We start from the raw sequence: 16,127 nt of genomic DNA, 5'->3' as shown, positions 1-16,127 counted from the left end.
TTGGTGTCAGTGGCAGGAATAGTGCCCCATCATTGGTATCAGTAGGAGGAATAGTGCCCCATCATTGGTATCAGTGGGAGGAATAGTGCCCCATCATTGGTGTCAGTGGGAGGAATAGTGCCTCATCATTGGTATCAGTGGGAGGAATAGTGCCCCATCATTGGTATCAGTGGGAGGAATAGTGCCCCATCATTGGTGTCAGTGGGAGGAATAGTGCCCCATCATTGGTGTAATTGAAAGGAATAGTGCCCCACTGTTGGTGTCAGTGGAAGAAATGTTGTCCCATCATTGGTGTCAGTGGACGGAATAGTGCACCACTGTTGGTGTCAGTGGAAGGAATGATGTCCCATCGCTGGTGTCAGTGGAAGGAATAGTGTCCCACTGTGGGTGTTAGTGGAAGGAATGGTGTTCCATCATTGGTGCCAGTTGGAAGACTAATGCCCCAAAGAAAAAGGAAAACAAAAGGCTGCATCCGGCCATGAAGACCACAGTGTGGAAACCACTGCTATAGCATTAGGTCTATTAAAGTAAAACCATTCCTATACCAAACTTGGAACACATTCTCATGATTTAGTGAGCCATAATAAATAAATATGAAATTCCTCTATCACACACCTGACCCCCAACATCACTCATAGGCAAGCTGATCATCCCCACCATGTGTATGTACCAAATCCAAGAAAACAAAAATGTCAGCCGCTAGGATCAGTTTAAAGATAGATAGATTTTCAATGCACTTGTAGCCTACAATATTCCATGTCCAGTCTACAACAGCCTTTATCAAGCTTTTTACCCCATAGGAACCTTCAAAAGAACCTTCAGGTCTCAGTGAGCCTCTACAAAAATGATTTAATTGGGGGTCAATGGAAGGAATAACTCTTATGATGGTGGTCAGTGAGAACAATCGCCCCCTTACAATGGTGGTTAGTGAGAACAATCGCCCCCTTACAATGGTGGTTAGTGAGAACAATCGCCCCCTTACAATGATGGTCAGAACGCCATGCTTGCAGACAGGTGAAAAAAGATCTGCCAAGTAGCAGCTGGAATTATGTAGGCACCATCAGATGGGGGGTGTCAGTAAGCCACAGCTCTAAGAATCACTAACAATCTATGGAGGAACCCTAAGATTCCATGGTGGCTGGTCTGTGACACGGGATTCCTACTACTAAGATCAAAGTGGTGAACAGTTACAAGATTAATAATTATAAATGCTTACAGGTACACAGTGGCGTCCCAAAGCAGGTGCGGGGGCTGCGCGCCGCACCGGGTGACACCTACTGCACGGGTGACACCTGACCCGCTCCACGAAAAGGTAAGTTGTAAAGCAAGCAGATGATACCCGCAGGATGGATCCGATCCATCCTGTGGGGATCGTCGGCTTTCTTTACAACCTAACTTTTCGTGGAGCGGGTCCGGTGTCACCCCATATAGGTTGCATGCCGACGATCCCCGCATTATGGATCGGATCTGTGGATTTGAGAGCATAATGGATCGGAGTCCGATCCATTATGCTCAATCCGCAGATCCAATCCATTCTGCGGGGATCGCCGGAGGGGGTGTCACCAAGTGTTATCACACCAGGTGACACCAACCCAAGGGACGCCCCTGCAAGTACATAAACCAAAAGGAATCAATCAACAATTGGTAAAATATCTGCTACAAATAAGTCTCTATCCACGGAACTGGAAGAAGTAAACAGGCTGGAAAAAGAGTTAAAAAAAGCTATTCTTTATTAGTACTGATAACAGAAACACAAAACAATTGCTTAATCATTTCAACCCTCTAAGGGTCTTTATCCATAGCAGGCGTACTCACGAAGAACTAAGACAGCATTTAAAAAGAAATTCATGAACACTTGTTAATAGAGATGGATCAAACACAGCTCAGACTAGGGTCCTAAACAACAATAAAATAAAATAATGCAACCATTCAACAATTACCTTCCATGTGGTAAATGCTGAAAAGGTGAATGGTAGCTGCTGTGGGTTCCTGCACAGTGCTGCACCTCACCCTCCATTGTAAGAAAGCTCATAGTCGTAAATCCAGAAACAATTGAGGCCTGTCCGTGATACTTTTTTTATTTGCAATAACATACAATTTTGAGGACAAGCTTTTGGGGAGTGTCCCCTTCTTCAAAGTCCAAGCAGTACTATACAAATCACAATGTTTCAGCAGAATGTTAGTAGGGATAAAGAAAAAAAAAAAGAGGCTAGAGATAAGATACAGCAAAAGCGAGGGGGGAAGGGAATACTACACTCTCACAGGGGGAGTCAAGCTTGAGCTAATAGTCATAAAACTGTTGGATAATGTCCAAATTCAGGCCGTTATCTCTTGTGTCAAATAGAATTATCATTCTTAGTTCAAAAGTTTTTCTTTCCTGAATGGATTTGAAATTTCCTTTAAGAACTAAAATATTGAGGTCTTCCATTGTGTGGCCTGGTGAATTTGGACAGACATACCATCAAGGAACGTAAAGAAGATGACCTTTGCACACCTGTGGGACACCATTTCGCACAACCAGGCCACACAATGGAAGACCTCAATATTTTAGTTCTTAAAGGAAATTTCAAATCCATTCAGGAAAGAAAAACTTTTGGACGAAGAATAATTCTATTTGACACAAGAGATAACGGCCTGAATTTGGACATGGGATTCCTCACTCATTATCCAACAGTTTTATGAGTATTAGCTCAAGCTTGACTCCCCCTGTGAGAGTGTAGTATCCCCCACCTCTCCCCCTTCGCTTTTGCTGTATCTTATCTCTAGCCTCTTTTTTTTTTTCATCCCTTTTAACATTCTGCTGAAACTTTGTGATTTGTATAGTACTGCTTGGACCTTGAAGAAGGGGACATACCCCGAAAGCTTGTCCTCAAAATTGTATGTTACTCTGAGTACTGCCTGGACCTTGAAGAAGGGGACATACTCCAAAAGCTTGCCTTAAAGTTGTATGTTAGTCTGAGTACTGCCTGGACCTTGAAGAAGGGGACATACCCCGAAAGCTTGTCCTCAAAATTGTATGTTACTCTGAGCACTGCCTGGACCTTGAAGAAGGGGACATACCCCAAAAGCTTGCCTTAAAGTTGTATGTTAGTCTGAGTACTGCCTGGACCTTGAAGAAGGGGACATACCCCGAAAGCTTGTCCTCAAAATTGTATGTTAGTCTGAGTACTGCCTGGACCATGAAGAAGGGGACATACCCTGGAAGCTTGTCCTCAAAATTGTATGTTAGTCTGAGTACTGCCTGGACCTTGAAGAAGGGGACATACCCCGAAAGCTTGTCCTCAAAATTGTATGTTAGTCTGAGTACTGCCTGGACCTTGAAGAAGGGGACATACCCTGGAAGCTTGTCCTCAAAATTGTATGTTAGTCTGAGTACTGCCTGGACCTTGAAGAAGGGGACATACCCCGAAAGCTTGTCCTCAAAATTGTATGTTAGTCTGAGTACTGCCTAGACCTTGAAGAAGGGGACATACCCCGAAAGCTTGTCCTCAAAATTGTATGTTAGTGCAAATAAAAAAAGTATCACGTCAGTACTCAATTGTTTCTGTCACAAATGCACTAATACGGCTACAATCACCTCAAGTCGTAAATCCAAAAACCAGATCACAGCTTTTCTAATTCGACAGCCAATCTCTGTTTTTAGAAGTTCCACGGAAAAAAAGCTTAAAAACTGACTCCAAGAAAAGAGGCCAGCCAAGAAAATTTCAAATTTTGGTTTGATTTTTTTTTCCTTTAAATATCCTTTTTTGTCAGCACCTGCGAAATTCTGCTGAAAACAGTAATAGTGGAAACACGCCACAACTATTAAATATCGCTCCGTTGGATATAATACGGCAGACTTCTCGCTGGCCTCTGTGCTGAGCGCCAGGTACCTGCATGAAAACTGCAGAAGAGCTCAAACCTGCAGGATGACATTTTAAACCTGTACCATGTCTTTGATGTACCCAGCTGTGCTGTTAGTGAAAGCAGCTTGTGACACTGCCAGGGCCATGCTCCACCGGATTTCTACATTGTGCGCTTTAGCAGAAAACGTTCAAGGGATAACATTTAGTTCTTCAGCTCCTGGGAATGAAAAACAGAGGTGCCAATGTTTACGGCAGACTTAGAAAACAGAGGTGTATATCATCTACTATATATATTTAAATCATATAGCAATCAGAATATTGCACAACAGGTTCCTGAAGATAGACATTGACATCTGAAGAGCGCAAAACCCCAGAACAATGGTACATTGACACTTGGGGATCTAGAATAAAGAGATGACTGAAGAATACAAAACCCTAAAACAAGGGTACAATGACATATGATGTTCTAGAATGAAGAGATAGTTGAGGAAAGCAAACAGTAAAGGGGGGTACATTGACTTTAGGTTCCAGAATGAATATATTTAGACAACTGAGAAAAACAAAACCCTAAAACAAGGGTAAACTGACTCTCTGGGATCTGAGGATACATAGACAGCTGAGGAATGCTAACTCCTGAGCAAGGTGTGACGGGAGTCACTTTGGGTGGGGGGCCCATGGCACCCAGTTCACTTTGGAGAGGTGGGGAGACCCCTGTCTCAGCTCCCCATATCCCTATTATGTGTAAGTCACCCTGTGCCTGTTAGAGGTACAGGGTGATCTGTCCTAATATTGTGTAGACATGTATAGGAGATAGGTGGGGTGGGGGGTTGTGGATTGTTTGGTGTTGTGTGGCTGCATCCCATTGTTCTATTGTGTGTCTGGCTTGGGAGCAAACTATTATGGGATGTATGTGTTTATGTGTATTAGCTTAGTGTGTCGGGGGGGGGGGGGGTGTCTCCAGCAGCCCTCCCTCCTGATGGGATTGTCTGCTGGTGTGAAGTTTGAATACCTGTGTGTTTCTTGTTACTAAATGTAGATGGCTCCGCCCTGTATCATTATGCAGGGAGGGGGGACTGTCCCCTGAGTGTATATATCTTGTATCTGTGTTCAAATAAACTAGTCTACCTCCTGGTTTACTTCAAGACTGGTGTCGTCTAGTCTTGTATGGTCGGCTGTGGTGTCTGTTGTCGGTGTTCAGACAGGGAAGTGGTGTCCTAACGGAAGTACTCAAGCGCAGTCTGGGGTCACTTCCATTACACAAGGTTACACTGACACTTGGAGTTCTAGAATCAAGAGATAACTGAGGAAAACAGTGGTATGCTGACATTTGGGGATCTAGAATGAAATGATAGCTGAGGAAAGCAAAACCCCAGAATATGGGTACACTGACAGGGTTCCAGAATTAATATATATATAGACAACATAGATATACAAGGGAAAATTGATAGTTGGGGTCCCAATATGCACAAACAACTGAAGAATGCAAAACACCACCATAAGAATACACTAACACTTGGCAGATTTACTAAAACTGGTGCACTCCCAATCTGGTGCAGCTATACATGGTAGCCAACCAGCTTCTAACTTCAGTTTGTTCAATTGAGCTTTGGCAATAAAACCTGGAAGCTGACTGGTTTCTGTGCAGAGCTGCACCGGATTTTTAAAGCTCCAGTTTTAGTAAATAATAAAGAATACAAAACGCTAAAACAAGGGTACACTGACACTTGGGGTTCTAGAATTAAGAGATAGCTGAGGAATGCATAACCCCAGAACATATGTTCACTGACATTTAGGGTTCCACAATCAACATATAGACAATTCAGAAGTACAAAACCCCACATCAAGGGTATAATGACACTTGGGGGTTTAAAGTAAATATACCGTATATACTTGAGTATAAGCCGACCCGAATATAAGCCGAGGTACCTAATTTTACCACAAAAAACTGGGAAAAACTATTGACTCGAGTATAAGCCGGTGGTGTCAGTGGGGGGAGGAATAGTGCCCCATCGTTGGTGTCAGTGGGGGGAGGAATAGTGCCCCATCGTTGGTGTCAGTGGGGGGAGGAATAGTGCCCCATCGTTGGTGTCAGTGGGGGGAGAAATAGTGCCCCATCGTTGGTATTAGTGACACCAATGATTGGGCACTATTCCTCCCACTGACACCAATGATACTTACCTTGCTGACCCCTGCTCCAGCCCGGGCTCGCTCGCTCCCTCCCTCTCCCATGGTACACACTTAGCGGTCAGATGTCTTCCTTCTCCGGCCGCTCTCCTCCTCTTCACTCGCTCGATCTTCGCGGTGCCGCTCGGCTCCGGCTCTCCAAGCACCACCTCCTCCCCGGTGATTGGGCGCCTGTGTGCCTCTCCTGAGCTACAGTTCCAGCGGCCAATCACCGGCGAGGATTGATCCCGGGGGTGTGTCCAGATGACAGGGACGGCATGTCATCTCGCCCACACCTGGAGACGTTGACTCGAGGGGGCCGTTTTTCAGCACAAAAAATGTGCTGAAAAACTCGGCTTATACTCGAGTATATACGGTACATAGACAGCTTGAGTATCTAAAAAAAAGATACTGTACGTACTTGGGGGTCCAAAATGAAGATACAAAGACAACTTGGGGATCTAAAATGAAGATACGTAGTTGGGGATCTAAAATGAAGATACAAAGACAACCTGGGGATCTAAAATGAAGATACGTACTTGGGGATCCAAAATGAAGATAGAAAGACAACCTGGGGATCTAAAATGAAGATACGTAGTTGGGGATCTAAAATGAAGATACAAAGACAACTTGGGGATCTAAAATGAAGATACGTAGTTGGGGATATAAAATGAAGATACAAAGACAACCTGGGGATCTAAAATGAAGATACGTACTTGGGGATCCAAAATGAAGATACAAAGACAACCTGGGGATCTAAAATGAAGATACGTACTTGGAGATCTAAATTGAATATACCTAGGCAACTTAGGTCACATTTTTGGTGTCTGAAATAAAAACTTTTCCTTAGCATTCTATCAGATCCACACATTGGAAAACGCAAGCTATGCAACTGTACATCGAATATAGTTGACTTTATTTCAGACTCCTTGGTATAACTGACCCAATACGCTGATACCTGTGCCTTAGAAAAACAAAGCAACCTAGTACTGCAGGCTGTAAGAATCAACAAAAAATATACGGTAATTGATCATTTATAAGCAGCTTTTTAGTTTGTAATTTCCTCGACTTTCTTATGACAACTTCCAGTGGCTGGATGCAGACGACCTTTAGAGGCACAATGAGTTCTCCACTTACCTGATACATAGCACGAAGAAGAGTCACAGCCACCTACTACCCCCGGAGAACCATAATGTCCAGGGATTCCTGGATTTCCAGGGGGCCCAGGCTGTCCAGGAAAGCCCACGGGCCCTGGATTCCCAAGGACATCTTTTCCTGGAAGACCTTGAAGAGTAAAGAAATATTAGTGCTCTAAAAAAAAAAGTCAGGGTGTAATTTTTAGGGTCCAGAATAAAGTGGTTAAAGTGGTTACCTGTAGCTCCAGGAGGTCCTGGTGGGCCTTCTTTAACTTGTCCTGGAGCACCCTTCTCTCCATGATATCCTTTGGATCCTAAAGTATTAACGGAGACCATTACACAAAGAAACAGAAAACTAGAAAGTGATATTTCTAATCCTAGACTCTGACCTCTCCTTTAGGCCCCATATCCAATCACTGGCTAAATCCTGCCGCCTCAACCTCCAGAACATTTCCAAAATCCGCCCCTTTCTGACCAATGACACCACAAAACAACTTATCCATGCCTTGTTTATATCCTGACTCGATTACTACAACTCCCTCCTCACTGGTCTACTGTTACACAGGTTATCCCCCCTTCAGTCTATTATGAATGCTGCTGCTAGACTCATACACCTTACCAACCGATCAGCGACTGCTGCCCCTCTCTGCCAATCCCTCCACTGGCTTCCACTAACCCAACGTATAAAATTCAGAATACTAACCACAGCTTACAAAGCCATCCACAACACTGCCTCTAGCTACATCGCCAACTTCATCCACAGATATCGCCCAAATCACCCAGTCCGCTCCTCCCAAGACATCTTCCTCTCTAGCTCCCTCATCACCTCCTCCCACACTCACCTCCAGGACTTCTCCAGAGCCTCTCCCATCCTCTGAAACTCCCTACCACAGCATGTCCGGTCAGCCCCCACCCTGTCTGCCTCTAGGCGATCTTTCAAAACTCACTTCTTCAGGGAAGCCTACCCCACCTCCACCTAAGAACTGTACTTGAATCACCTCCGCCAGACCATCCCCCGCAGCTATCACCTTTTGTATCACCTCCCCCTTCCTTTAGATTGTAAGCTCCACGAGCCGGGCCCTCCTATTCCTTCAGCTTTGAAATGTATTGTAATTGTACTGTCCCCCTTATATTGTAAAGCGCTGAGCAAACTGTTAGCACTATATAAACCCAATATAAATCCAATATAATAATAATAATATTTCATAAATTAGTAGATGCTGTGGGAATAAAATTTGATTTTTCTTGAGGTCTCCATAGGTGAGTTCCTGGCACTTGAGCTCCATGGATAGCACACCTACCATCAGCATCATAAAGACAAAATAATATTCATCACCAGAGTATTTGGTTCTTGCAGGGGAACATGTTTATTTGATGCATATAGTCACCAACCAAAAATTCCTGATATTTATGACCACGCAGGGCTGTTTAAAAGCTGTTTTCAAAAAATGTTCTGGTCAGTGACTATGGTCATCTAATAAACATTTCCTTGCAAGGAGAAGACCTGCTGAGAAAAAAAACACGTTATTACATATTTCATGGTCTCATCCATCTGATCACTACAACACTTAGAACTTGTACCATGTAATTGTTTGGTGGAGACCGGATCATAACACTTTCTAGGAACTTGTTGGGCATCAATATTATGGAGTTGCTATGGAGGGGATTCCACACACTTTAGGCCATACAGTGTACCATCATAAAGGGGTCCAAGCTCCCCATTTTTAAAATTTTCTGTGTAATGAAGGAAGCAGTAGGAAAAGGATATTCTGGGAAAATCCATTTTAGCAGTTAGGCTTCATGGTCAACCACAGAAAAATGGAAACTAAATAAGGGGATTTTGTACCAAGCAAACCAAAACAGCCAATTATTGGCTCAACCCATTTGACCACTTTTCATCTGAAAAGATGTCAGTCCACCTTTAGACTGGTTTTTATTTTTTCAAATTGAGCTCAACAACTTAGACCAACCACTGAAATGGCAGCCAGATTTTTAAAAAATTGTAGGGATGGACAAATCTGTACATATGGTTCCAACTAGATCCTTCCCCCACTTACTTTGCATCTTCCGTCTAGTTTTGGCCCATAATCAGCTCAAATACAGCCACTTGTACCCATTCACACATCCAAGACAAAATAGGATCCAGAAACAATAAACTTCACTTAGATCTGTATAAAACATCCCCGGTTCAAGCTAACTATACCTTTTGGGTAATTCTTAAGGCCTAGTAAGACAGAATCCAAGACTGTTCTTGAAAAAATAGAAAAGGAAAAACAAACCATGATTCACCTACTGTCCCCCTTTTTCTAAAACATCCATTCAGAAATGCTGAAGAATAAGATCTGGGATACCTTGTTGCCCTGGGTATCCATTCCTGGCTGGTTGTCCAGATGCACCATTAACTCCAGGTTCTCCTTGTTCTCCTGGTGGCCCTGGAGGTCCTGGTGGTCCAGGCTCTCCTGGTTTTAATTCAATGTCCCAAAGAGGGACAGGCTGTACATCTTTCTCCTGCAGCACGGCTTCCAGTTTTACTAGGTGAGCTGAAAAATGATGATATGCAGAACAGGGAATAGAATTCCATATGCAGCTACATCAAGAAATGGTGAACCACTGAAAAATTCTCGGACACCCAGTTGACAAGAACTTACCCTGTATGAGTCTCTCACACACCTGATTAACCAAATGGTAAATGGTGGCAGCAGATTGAGGTTCCCCCTGTTTTTAAGAGATTGTGAGCTTAGAGTAGAATATTGTGTCGTTTAGCAAAAGGCATAATTAAAAAAAAAAGAGTTGTCCTGTTGAGGAAATTTCTACAATAGAAGAACTGATGAGGAGAGGAATGATTTCCTGCTCCACTCTATCACAGCACACGAGGCTGAGGTCAAGAGACAAGCAATTAGTTTTTGTACGGAGCTTTGGTAATTGAAACTCACCTTCTCGCCTTTCTCACCTCGGGTGCCAGGAAGACCCTGTGGAAGCCAGAGGAGTAATAATGAGCAACTGATGAACCTACAGAATATACAACCCTATAAATAAACAAAGATCACTGGCATCTTGAAGAATGCAGCTTATCCAATTACCAGATACTGCTGACATCACTGAGAATGCAGCCTATCCATTCACTAGAGACCGATGACATCACTGAGAGTGCAACCTATCCATTCACTAGAGACCAGTGACATCACTGAGAATGCAGCCTATCCATTCACTAGAGACCGGTGACATCACTGAGAATACAGCCTATCCATTCACTGGAGACCGGTGACATCACTGAGAATGCAGCCTATCCATTCACTAGAGACTGGTGACATCACTGAGAATGCAGCCTATCCATTCACTAGAGACCGGTGACATCACTGAGAATGCAGCCTATCCATTCACTAGAGACCGGTGACATCACTGAGAATGCAGCCTATCCAATCACTAGAGACCAGTAACATCACAGACTGCAGCCCATCCATTCACTAGAGACCAGTGACATCACTGAGAATGCAGCCTATCCATTCACTAGAGACCGGTGACATCACTGAGAATGCAGCCTATCCATTCACTAGAGACCGGTGACATCACTGAGAATGCAGCCTATCCAATCACTAGAGACCAGTAACATCACAGACTGCAGCCCATCCATTCACTAGAGACCAGTGACATCACTGGGAATGCAGCCTATCCATTCACTAGAGACCGGTGACATCACTGAGAATGCAGCCTATCCATTAACTAGAGACCAGTGACATCACTAAGAATACAGGCTATCCATTCACTAGAGACCGGTGACATCACTAAGAATGCAGCCTATCCATTCACTAGAGACCAGTGACATCACTGAGAATGCAGCCTATCCATTCACTAGAAACCGGTGACATCACTGAGAATGCAGCCTATCCATTCACTAGAGACCGGTGACATCACTGGGAATGCAGCCTATCCATTCACTAGAGACCGGTGACATCACTGAGAATGCAGCCTATCCATTCACTAGAGACCGGTGACATCACTGAGAATGCAGCCTATCCATTCACTAGAGAGAGGTGACATCACTGAGAATGCAGCCTATCCATTCACTAGAGACCGGTGACATCACTGAGAATGCAGCCTATCCAATCACTAGAGACCAGTAACATCACAGACTGCAGCCCATCCATTCACTAGAGACCAGTGACATCACTGAGAATGCAGCCTATCCATTCACTAGAGACCGGTGACATCACTGAGAATGCAGCCTATCCATTCACTAGAGACCGGTGACATCACTGAGAATGCAGCCTATCCAATCACTAGAGACCAGTAACATCACAGACTGCAGCCCATCCATTCACTAGAGACCAGTGACATCACTGGGAATGCAGCCTATCCATTCACTAGAGACCGGTGACATCACTGAGAATGCAGCCTATCCATTCACTAGAGACCAGTGACATCACTGAGAATGCAGCCTATCCATTCACTAGAGACCGGTGACATCACTAAGAATGCAGCCTATCCATTCACTAGAGACCAGTGACATCACTGAGAATGCAGCCTATCCATTCACTAGAAACCAGTGACATCACTGAGAATGCAGCCTATCCATTCACTAGAGACCGGTGACATCACTGGGAATGCAGCCTATCCATTCACTAGAGACCGGTGACATCACTGAGAATACAGCCTATCCATTCACGAGAGACCAGTGACATCACTAAGAATGCAGCCTATCCATTCACGAGAGACCGGTGACATCACTGAGAATGCAGCCTATCCATTCACTAGAGACTAGTGAATGGATAGGCTGTATTCTCAGTGATGTCACCAGTCTCTAGTGAATGGATAGGCTGTATTCTCAGTGATGTCACTGGTCTCTAGTGAATGGATAGGCTGTATTCTCAGTGATGTCACCAGAGACCAGTGACATCACTGAGAATACAGCCTATCCATTCACGAGAGACCGGTGACATCACTGAGAATGCAGCCTATCCATTCACTAGGGACCAGTGACATCACTGAGAATACGGCCTATCCATTCACTAGAGACCAGTGACATCACTGAGAATACAGCCTATCCATTCACGAGAGACCGGTGACATCACTGAGAATGCAGCCCATCCATTCACTAGAGACCGGTGACATCACTGAGAATGCAGCCTATCCATTCACTAGAGACCAGTGACATCACTGAGAATGCAGCCTATCCATTCACTAGAGACCAGTGACATCACTGAGAATACAGCCTATCCATTCACTAGAGACTTTTGACATCAATGAGGAGGCAGTCTATCCATTCACTAGAAATTAATGACATCAATGAAAAGCAGCCTATCCATTCGCTGTGCCTGGGCAATATCACTTTTTCAAGTTAATCCAAAAATAGCTGCTACTGAGTTGCTTTTAATGGAAACACAATTCCACACCTCATATAACAGTTTCCTAAGTGTTAGTATTCTGAATCAGTTTCATGAACTAATGACATTCAACTAATGGAAAAAAAAACATTACATAGTCACCAGGATCCTCTAAAATATTCTTCAACATGTCATCTACGTCAGTTCACACATTGCAGTTATGCTGTAAAACACTTATCTGCCACAATTCCTAGGTCCTATCAATGGTACATACAGCTGGTGCTGGCCATGTAGGAGAGTTTCCTCTATTAGATGGTTGAGGTAGGCCGTGGCCTCCTCTAACCTCCACCCTATTCAGCCGTATAGATTCCCTGTTTTGTGAAAGCACCAAATTTAAAGAGGGTGCCCCAGACCAAAAATGGGCCACCCAGAACCTAGATATATCAGGCTCCCATGTACATACTGTGGGCCCAACTTCTCCAACAGATCCCCTTTCTCCAGGACTTCCCATTAATCCTTGGATTCCTTGAATACCCTAAAAGAGAAAACAGTATTTAAAAAAAATCAAAAGTAGAACTCAGACATCTACAATATTAATAGTTCCACCATGCTGAAGTGGTCACCTATGTAATGGTGTCTATAAAAAGCACCCCCATAATTTAGCAGTAAAAGTATTATGGGTTTTCCTGATAGTTACATAGTTAGTCTGGCTGAAAAAAAGACAAAAGTCCATCCAGTTCAACCATTAAAAAAATGATGTTTCAAAGAACCAGGCAGTTGGTCAGTCTTCACCCCTCACTGACCACATTACATGGTGACCAAATTAACAGTAAAAACAGAATGTCTTATTGAGGTGGAGTATGGTTTGCTTTCTACCCGATCCACAAAGAGTTTCATGACTCCTCTGAGCAGCCCCTTCCACCCTGCTGGAGTTACCCACAAATGTCCAGTGGTAGACAACACAAAAAGAATACATGAATAAATAAATATTTGAGTAGACAAAAATGTTATTGTTTTTTAGACACCTTTTCATGATTAACTGATCCACAGAGAGTCTTGTGACTCTTCTAAGCAGCCTCTTCTACTGGGTTGTGCTATTAGAGACGCCCACAATCGTACAGGGGTGGGAAGATCAAATATATGAAAATAAAAAAGCTAAAAAAGCAAGTGACCATCCTAATGAATCCTAAGCAAGTTAAAAAGGAATAAAACTGTAAATAATTTATAGAAGCAAATTAATGAAAAAAAAACATCAACAGAGAATCTTGTGACCCCTCTAAAAAAAACATTTCCACCTTTAAAAACCTTGGCCCATATGCTGTGAAATTCTGAGCAGTAATGAAATGCCATGAGTTTGATTTGAGCAGGATTCCATTAACTTCAAAGACGTTCAGATGCTGAACCCAAACCCCACTGAAATCAATGCAAGTCGCATCTGTCAATCGAACAATCAAATCGGGCAAAGTACCTTGTCCCCATGTTGAGGAAGACAAGGGCCTCTTCCCCACAACCCTGGCAGAATGTGTTATTGAGGTGGAGTTTTGTTTGCTTTCTACCCGATCCACAAAGAGTTTCATGGCTCCTCTGAGCAGCCCCTTCCACCCTGCTGGAGTTACCCACAAATGTCCAGTGGTAGACAACACAAAGAGAATACATGAATGGGGGGGGGTCTGAGAGGGGGGCTTATCGGACCCTGGAGATACCAAACCCCCCTTATTAATAAAGGAGGCTTCCAGATTCTGATAAGCCCCTCACTCTCAGACCCCAACAACCACCAGGCCAGGGATGTGGGGAAGAGGCCCTTGTCTTCATCAACATGAGGACAAGCTTCTTTGCCAGATTTGGTTGTCAGGTTGATGGATGTGGCTTCCATGAATTTTTTGGTGTTTGGGTTTGCCATTTGAACTTTTTTGAAGCGCACAGAACCCCGTTCGAATCAAACCCAAGGCATTACGGGGTGCGGGGTAATGAGTATGGAGTACACAGTATACCTACGCAAACAAAAAAAGTTTGTAGACTAGAAAAAAAAGTCATCCAAACCTTTGATGCGTATTTTATTAAAACCATAAAAATCCCAAAAACATGTCCCTTGATGTATATCCATTAACACAATGCCCACCACCTGTTGAAAAACAATTCCGACATGCAGATACAGGCGACTGATCCCGATGTTGACACTAGTCAAACGACAGTTCCCCGCTCTTATCCAGGAAGAAGAAGGGATGGCGTTGACATCACTGGCCATACATGACCAAGGAAATATATGGTCAATGTCATTGCCCAAATTTGGCCAGGTGCCGCCAAATTTCATCGTCATTTTGTTGCCATCACAGGTACCGACTTCTGACTTGTACTGAGCTGCTGCTCTTCCAGCACTAAATGTCTGTAATATATTCGATATAATGAGAACAATTGCCGGATTCTTGGATCCCGGACTCTGGTGTTATAGGAAAGCTATAAATAAAAGCTGCCCTATATAGGACGACTGTTTGTAACTTTGACAAATACAGCGAATTAGTCCACGTTCCCAGAATTCAAAGCGCCCCGGATAATAAGTATAGGAGGTAAAGCACACTTAAATGGAAAGTCTACTTTTGCTAAAAATAATAATAATAATCCAGTAAATCATACATCACCGCTGAACCAGCCATTTTGTAATTTAATACCATTAGGGATGACCTTTCCCTTTCAATCTGGTGATTTTCCAACACTGACGGCAAATTCAAATGCCACTTCTCTATAACATGGCAGACAGGGTCGTTCTGTATGCACCTTGTGTGCAGGCTCCGGCTGGAGTCACTGCTTCACGGCTTTTCTCTGCACAGAGCTGGTGGTCACATTAGAGGCATCTCCCGCAAAAGAAGTTTCACTTTTGCAAAGATTCCTCCTAAGATGACTACACAGGGGTGTAAATGATCCTCCTTTCTACACAGCACATGAGATCCCTCAGATGATGACGATCAAGACAGAAACTCCTTCTTAGCAGTCAGTCCAGGAAAAGTACAGTCAATTAGTTACCTATTACAATGATTGGGATTGTTGTGGTTAGGAAACATAGTAAAGCTTCTTTCTTTTTCTTATTACAACAAAAAAAAAGCTGGTCCTACCACTTAGCAGTCTGTTAACTGATGAAGGATCTGTCCAGGGCAGCCTTTACTCAACCTCTTAGCCCCAGAGGAACCCTTGAAATTATCTTTAGGGCTCAGGAAACCACAGCTAATATTTACTTATCATTGGGGAGTAGGAAGAATGTCCCTTACATTGGTGGTCGGTGGGAAGAATGTCCCTTACATTGGGGGTCAGTGGGAAGAATGTCCCTTACATTGGTGGTCGGTGGGAAGAATGTCCCTTACATTGGGGGTCAGTGGGAAGAATGTCCCTTACATTGGAGGACAGTGGGAAGAATGTCCCTTACATTGGAGGACAGTGGGAAGAATGTCCCTTACATTGGTGGTCAGTGGGAAGAATGCCCCTTACATTGGGGGTCAGTGGGAAGAATGTCCCTTCCATTGGAGGTCAGTGGGAAGAATGTCCTTTACATTGGTGATCAGTGGGAAGAATGTCCCTTACATTGGAAGTCAGTGGGAAGAATGTCCCTTACATTGGAGGTCAGTGGGAAGAATGCTCCTTACATTGGGGATCAGTTGGAAGAATGCTCTTTA

The 16,127-nt window shown here is 43.7% G+C and overlaps 1 protein-coding gene across 2 annotated transcripts in view; it reads right to left on the bottom strand.

Moving 5' to 3' along the window:
• Nucleotides 1-2,823: 2,823 nt before the first annotated feature.
• The window catches only part of COL20A1 (collagen type XX alpha 1 chain), a 146,940-nt gene continuing 133,636 nt past the window's right edge, over nucleotides 2,824-16,127 (bottom strand). Inside the window, exons 32-39 of one of the 2 annotated variants that reach the window (XR_016308755.1) lie at nucleotides 12,929-13,000; nucleotides 10,078-10,113; nucleotides 9,793-9,859; nucleotides 9,496-9,684; nucleotides 7,381-7,458; nucleotides 7,146-7,292; nucleotides 2,973-4,062; nucleotides 2,824-2,904 (exon numbers count right to left, since the gene is read on the bottom strand). Coding sequence is in view for 1 of the 2 variants with exons in the window: in XM_089663720.1 (XP_089519846.1) it covers nucleotides 4,034-4,062; nucleotides 7,146-7,292; nucleotides 7,381-7,458; nucleotides 9,496-9,684; nucleotides 9,793-9,859; nucleotides 10,078-10,113; nucleotides 12,929-13,000 (618 nt within the window). In the remaining variant the exon portion in view is untranslated. Of the gene's footprint in view, nucleotides 4,063-7,145; nucleotides 7,293-7,380; nucleotides 7,459-9,495; nucleotides 9,685-9,792; nucleotides 9,860-10,077; nucleotides 10,114-12,928; nucleotides 13,001-16,127 lie in introns of both variants that reach the window. The other variant, XM_089663720.1, reaches the window with a different exon arrangement.

This window comes from Staurois parvus, unplaced genomic scaffold (genome assembly GCF_062004578.1).
Source record: "Staurois parvus isolate SC_StPar_1 unplaced genomic scaffold, SC_StPar_1.0 ptg001756l, whole genome shotgun sequence".
Classification (NCBI taxonomy): Eukaryota; Metazoa; Chordata; class Amphibia; order Anura; family Ranidae; genus Staurois; species Staurois parvus.
This window is presented reverse-complemented; position numbering and strand designations above follow the sequence as displayed.